At 39.9% G+C, this 6265-nt stretch overlaps 2 protein-coding genes across 2 annotated transcripts; one reads left to right on the top strand and one right to left on the bottom strand.

The window, feature by feature from the left end:
• Positions 1 to 1802: 1802 nt before the first annotated feature.
• On the top strand, positions 1803 to 3636 carry LOC127247136 (adenylate-forming reductase 03009). Its single transcript, XM_051268869.1, has one exon. The coding sequence runs from the start codon at positions 1886 to 1888 to the stop codon at positions 3545 to 3547; it is 1662 nt and encodes a 553-aa protein (XP_051124826.1). The 5' UTR covers positions 1803 to 1885; the 3' UTR covers positions 3548 to 3636.
• A 666-nt stretch (positions 3637 to 4302) lies between these two features.
• On the bottom strand, positions 4303 to 5931 carry LOC127247417 (GDSL esterase/lipase At1g31550-like). The gene is made up of 5 exons (XM_051269244.1): positions 5655 to 5931; positions 5412 to 5571; positions 5044 to 5203; positions 4676 to 4955; positions 4303 to 4565 (listed from the first exon to the last, which is right to left on the bottom strand). Exons 1-5 carry the CDS (start codon positions 5929 to 5931, stop codon positions 4303 to 4305), a joined length of 1140 nt encoding a protein of 379 aa, XP_051125201.1.
• Between the last annotated feature and the right edge of the window lie 334 nt (positions 5932 to 6265).

Here is a 6265-nt window from a genome sequence, read left to right as displayed (position 1 = left end):
AGAAATTACAGGTGAATTTAGATCACCATTAAAATAATAGTGTAATTGCATTGATTAATTGCTATATAAACAACAGTAAGAGGTCAGTATATGGAATTTACCAAGTCTTTGTCACGGACTCACGGGTCATGTTCCACGCTACTTTGCTTTAATATATATATATATATATATTTAATTTGACAAATTGAGATTAAGAATTATGGCAACAATAGAGCTTGTTCACTTCGCATCTTTTGTTTTTATTTTTATTTATTACTCCCTCCGTCCCATAACAAAATATTTATTTTTCCATTTTAGTCTGCCCCATAACAAAATATTTATTTCATTTTTTTATTAACCGTACTATCTTCCTAACATTACAAATACCCTTACAATTTACAATATATATACAAATGTCATTACCTTTATATCACACATACTAATAAGTTATTTTAGTCATTTCTACTTTATTTTTACTATATCCTAATATAATACTAATATTTCTAAAACTACGTAAAAAAAGCAAATGGATATTTACTTCTGGGACGGAGGGAGTATTTAATTTCTTAATTTCACTCTAAAAAAAAAAAAAACCTAAAGCCAAATAAATAAACGTATATATAAGAATTAATTCACTTCATATATATATATATATATATATATAACATCAAGTACACAAATCTACGGACAATGTCTACAAATAAGACAGAGAACAGATTAAGCGGATTTGGTCTTCCACTATTACTCCAAAACAAATGTTTGCAAGATTTTTAATGTTGAAATTAATTGGGAAGAAATTGTCAAAGCCAGAGATTAATTAATTTTGGGACAACACAGCAGGAAGTTCCTGTCGATCGAGGAACAAACTAAAATCTGCCGAATTGATTGATAGATAGATATATAGATTAATGATATCGGTGATAGAATCCAAGAGCAATTATATAATTAAACCTCTTATTTTAATTAATCAATATATATCATGTCTCGACAAATTTTATTCATTACTGTGAAATTAATGCATCACAATTGAACCACTAAATTTACTAACACGAAGTTGTTATGTTGGTTCGTAGTAAAATACTATAAAAAAACATTTATATAATTAATTATGTGCATGCGATGACCTGATCAAACTTGATGACGATTAATAATAATATATCTTATCTGCATGGAAATTGAAACCCTAGATATGATCACCTTATTCCTTAGCTTGTTTCATATAATTACAATTTACAACCAAAGGATTAAATATTAGAGATTATTCTGCTGTTTTTATAGTCAATCAATTTTACATTTTTTTACCGTTGTTTAATTATTTGTATGATTAATTAAAATCTACATAATAATTATTTACAATACAAATATGAATTTACTATAATAATATGTATAGTTAGTTGGTGGTTATGACATTAATTACAACATATTCATCCGATCCTATCAATTTGGGGACATATAGCCGCCATTGGAGATTGTTTGAAGATAATAAATGCATTTCCCAAAATTATTATTATTATTATTATTATTATTATTATTATTATTATTATTATTTAGCAGTGTACGAGTACCCTCTACAGGTTAAGAACAAATCCTTAAGACAGAAAATGTGACCATCTATGATCTAAATATCTGCAATAATCGTGACGGACTTAGTCAACTGTAAATGGAATTACATAATCGGATTATCCAATAATGCAAAAAATTATATATATATTTATATATGTATGCATGTGCGTGTATGTAAGACTTTTTCTTAATTAGGGCAGAAGGCGACAAGCAGAATTAAGGCTTATAAATAGACAGCAGAAGCAATAGTTCTCACCTCACAACGAAGCCATTAATTACTTCTCCAATCATCTTCTACATCCGCTTGCATTTCTAGCTTTCTTTCCACACAACCAATTCCGCCATGGATGAAAGCTCGGGGAAGATCAACAGGTTTTCGAGCTGCAGAGGGGTAGCTTTCGAAATCAAACCCCATAACAACCCCTTCGCCCTTCCCGCACCTCCTGCAATCCCTAGCTCTTCCAGAAGGTCGTGGATGCCATGGGGAAGCTTTTCCAGAGTCGTCCCGTCGACGTCCGATGTAATCGAGAGGTCAATGAGCAGAGCCAGCAGCCATTTCTGCGACGTCGAGGACGAAGAAGACGACGACGACCAGTTATTAGCCGACATTGAAGAAGGCCACGAAGATGATAAGCACGTGGATCAGCAACTCCCTCCGGCCGCCGCCAGCAAACGCGAGCAGCCGCCGCCGGCCGCCAAAAAGAAGACAGCCTCGTCCAGGCTGTCGGTCATACTCCTCGACCAAGGACTTTTCACTGTATACAAACGCCTGTTCGCAGTCTCTCTGGCGCTGAACTTAACAGGCCTGATTCTTGCAGCGACGGGGAATTTCCGTTACGCCAGGGACAGGCCTGCTCTTTTCTCCATCGCCAACATTTTCGCTCTGGTTCTCTGCCGGAGCGAGGCCTTCCTCAGGATCGTCTTCTGGCTCGCTGTCAATGTCCTGGGATGGCCCTGGATTCCGTTGCCTGTCAAAACTATGACAACGTCGTTGTTACAGTCGTTAGGGGGAATCCACAGCAGCTGCGGGGTATCCTCCATAGCCTGGCTGATCTACGCCTTGGTTCTGACCCTGAAACACAGGGAAGACACCAGCCCGGAAATAATCGCCGTCGCGTCGGCGATTCTCGGCCTCCTTTGCCTCTCGTCTCTGGCGGCGTTCCCTCTCGTCCGCCACCTGCACCACAATTTCTTCGAACGTATCCACCGCTTCGCCGGCTGGAGTTCGCTGATCCTCCTCTGGGCTTTCGTAATGTTCACGATTTCTTACGACCCGCTGACGAAATCCTACAGAAACGATTTGGGGTCAAGATTGGTAAGAAGACAAGAATTCTGGTTCACCGTCGGAATCACCGTCCTAATCATCATTCCCTGGCTGACAGTCCGGCGAGTCCCCGTTAGGGTTTCGTCACCATCCGGGCACGCTTCGATAATCAAATTCGACGGCGGAATCAAAGCCGGAATACTCGGAAGGATCAGCCCGTCACCCCTGTCGGAATGGCACGCATTCGGGATCATCTCCGACAACAAGAAGGAGCACATGATGCTCGCCGGCGCCGTCGGGGACTTCACAAAATCCCTGGTGGCGAATCCCCCCAGCCACCTCTGGGTCCGGCAGGTCCACTTCGCCGGACTTCCATATCTAACAAACATGTACAACAGGGCTCTTCTGGTGGCCACCGGCTCCGGCATCTGCGTGTTCCTGTCGTTCCTTCTGCAGCCATGCCGGGGCGAGGTCTGCCTGCTTTGGATCACCAAAAACGTGGAGCAAAACTTCGGGAAAGAAATCAAGGAGTGGATGAGCGGGCAGCCGAAGGATAAAGTGATCGTGCACGACACGGCGGTGCAGGGCCGCCCGAACGTGTCGCAGATGAGCGTCGACACGGCGAAGAGTTTTGGGGCGGAGGTGGTGATCGTGACCAGCAATCCAGAGGGAAGTAGGGACGTCGTTGATGCGTGCAAGAACGCAGGAATTGCTGCTTTCGGACCCATTTGGGATTCTTGATTCGTCATCAAATATTACAGTCACTGATAAATTTTAATTTATTACTTGCATTGTGAAATTAAAATGAAGTATAATCTTCTTGATTTTAACTTGAGAAAGCTTGAATTGGACTAATATGTATGCATGCATGATGTCAATGGTGACTCTGCTTGTCACCATATCAGGCACTACTACTATAGTTGGTTTTTGAATTGATATGAAGGTTAATTCGATCTCCTTAATTAAAATTTTGAATAAAACGAAGACATTGTGAACGGCTATATATGCAGCTGCCACTTGAAATTAGCTTGGCTATTATAAAATGGTGAATATGATATTCTTTTTTTTTTTTATTTATTTTTTATTTTTTATAATTTAGTTAATTAGAAAATCTGTAATTTATAATGAGGTACAATAAGACTATTATATACATTCATAATTGCAATGAATTGATCAGTGAAAAATGAAACCAGATTTATGATCACTGCATTAATTGGATTTTTAAACGAATTTTGCATGCCAACACCTCGTCAAAGGTATGAGATCAGAACCTCCACCCGCACCTCAGTCTCATTCCATTATTACCTATAGGATTTATATACTATATCTTTTTATAAAATATATTTAATAAATTAATAAAAACTAGTAATTACCTAGAATGCAGAGAGAATATAAGACAGTGACTATTATGGTTACATAATTACTGAATAGAAGATAAAGTTGAATTTTTGAAACAAAATAAATCAATGAAAGTAAGAGTTGGAGTCGAGTCTTAATTAGTACTCAGCAATGGCGCGAGGCTTCGCTGTGGAATTAATTAGGCAGATGGTCGAGAAAGGAGGATCAGTATAAAGTCCTTGAAGCAATCCTTGGGCAATCAATCCGTTGGCTGCCTCCATAAAATGTACCCCATCCCAACTAATATACTCGGCAGGATCACGACAACATTTTGCCTGAGGAGTGCCACATCGCTTGTCTGGGTCGTAGTTGTACGTCCCTCCTCCTCCACAACAGGACCTAAGAATTTGGCTTCCAAATCCTGCATCATTAATTAATTCAATTCGATACCTGTCTGTCTGTCTTGATCCTTTTTCAATAGATCGATCGAGTGTATGTATTTATTTGAGGTTCAGAAGTACTGTATGTTACCGAATTGGTTGGGGGAGAGATGCATTCGCATTGTGGCATTGTAATAGTCTGCATACATTATGTTGACATGAGGATGAAGTTCTCTGATTCTTTGCAGTTCCTCTTGGAGAAGGTGGTTATGGTGTCGGCAAAACTGGTTCATCCACCTCAGACAACCATTCTGCGGATCATAGTCATTGGGCGTGCTGGATTTCTCATGTATTGTTAGAGAAATCGGCATGCAGCCATCCGGCAAACTCCCGGGTACCAGGATCGTCGCAGCTCCAAGCTTGATCAACTCCTGCAAGACAATTTGATTTTGGGTGAATCTAATTAGGGTTTAGATTTTTAATTTCTACATATATATATATATATATATATACACACACCTGAATAGTGGATCCGATTCGAGTAACAACTAGTGGAGCCACCAATTGCACCTTATCAAGAGTCATCCCTTGCAGGAAGAGGTGGTTATAGTCGTTGCCTCCCAGTGGTCCTAATACAACCAAACATTTTTCCAGATACTTTCGCCCATCTGTAGCCCATCTGTATGTCCAATCATAGTTTAGTTGTTAGTAGTTAGCACAGTATGATATTTCAAAAAGTACAATTAACTTTTTAATAGTATAATATTAATTTAGTCCACTGTTAAGTACAAAAAGGTAGATTTGGAGTGGGCACAGATCGACCTGGAAGTCCTTCTAAGAAGCTTCGGAACCATTCCATTTGAGTTCCTAGCGAGACTGAGGTGTACGGATTCTGATATCCAATCTTCTCGTAGAACTCATACGGAAGCACCGCCGATCCGGCCGCCGCGAAATTTACTCCGGTGCTGAAGCTCCGGCGACGCTGCGCCGCCTTCTGGTGAGCTTCGGAAAAGTAGGGTTTGAGTAGAGGCAACCCTATGCTCTGAGCTGTAAAAAATTGGAAATTAGGGTTTAGGAATGGAAAGACGACGACTATCATTTAATTATATATATATATTTTCGTAGCGTACCGATGAAATCAACGACGAGGCGGCCGTCGGAGAGTCTTCCGGTGGGGCGGTGGAAGTAGGTCCGGCCATAGGGTGGATTAGCAGCGAGGCAGGGTCCCTGGTGTAGGCCAGGGAAAAGATCATTTCCGGTGTCGGACAGCGAATCGCCGAAGCTGACAATGGAATCGAAGCATCGAAATGAGGAATCCGGCGCCGTTGCTGCTGAAAACGACGATGCCGCTATAGTGAAGAAGACAGCAGCAGCAAGTGCACGTGCACGTGCATGTGAATGTGCCATTAATGATCCTTACCCAAAGGCTGAGGATTCAAGCTGTTAAATAATTACGACGTAGTTCGATCGGTTTGGTGAACGTTGATTGGTAGGTGGGAATGGTTTAAGGATAATTTAATTAACTAGGGCGTGTTTATCGCATTATTTTTATAATATTTTTTTTTTAATTTTTCAACGTTATAATGCATAGTAATTAATATTAATCTTGCTGATGCTAATTAATTCTGCTGATGTATAATTAATTATATTATAATATGATATAATTAATAATTGATTGTCTAATGATGTGATTACCTTTCCAGATAGTTGAGTGTTGAATTTATAATTCAGCGTAGGATCC

This window comes from Andrographis paniculata, unplaced genomic scaffold (assembly GCF_009805555.1).
Source record: "Andrographis paniculata isolate CXL003 unplaced genomic scaffold, ASM980555v1 Contig32END, whole genome shotgun sequence".
Lineage (NCBI taxonomy): Eukaryota > Viridiplantae > Streptophyta > Magnoliopsida > Lamiales > Acanthaceae > Andrographis > Andrographis paniculata.
This window is presented reverse-complemented; position numbering and strand designations above follow the sequence as displayed.

What these genes read in the sequence shown, in the direction of transcription:
- LOC127247136 (XM_051268869.1), top strand. Translation starts at nt 1,886, where the DNA reads ATGGATGAAAGCTCGGGGAAGATCAACAGGTTTTCGAGCTGCAGAGGG.
- LOC127247417 (XM_051269244.1), bottom strand. Translation starts at nt 5,931, where the DNA reads ATGGCACATTCACATGCACGTGCACGTGCACTTGCTGCTGCTGTCTTC. An exon ending in CCTCGTCGTTGATTTCATCG is followed by an intron (nt 5,572 to 5,654) that starts GTACGCTACGAA and finishes AATTTTTTACAG; the next exon opens with CTCAGAGCATAGGGTTGCCT. An exon ending in GAATCGGATCCACTATTCAG is followed by an intron (nt 4,956 to 5,043) that starts GTGTGTGTATAT and finishes ATTGTCTTGCAG; the next exon opens with GAGTTGATCAAGCTTGGAGC.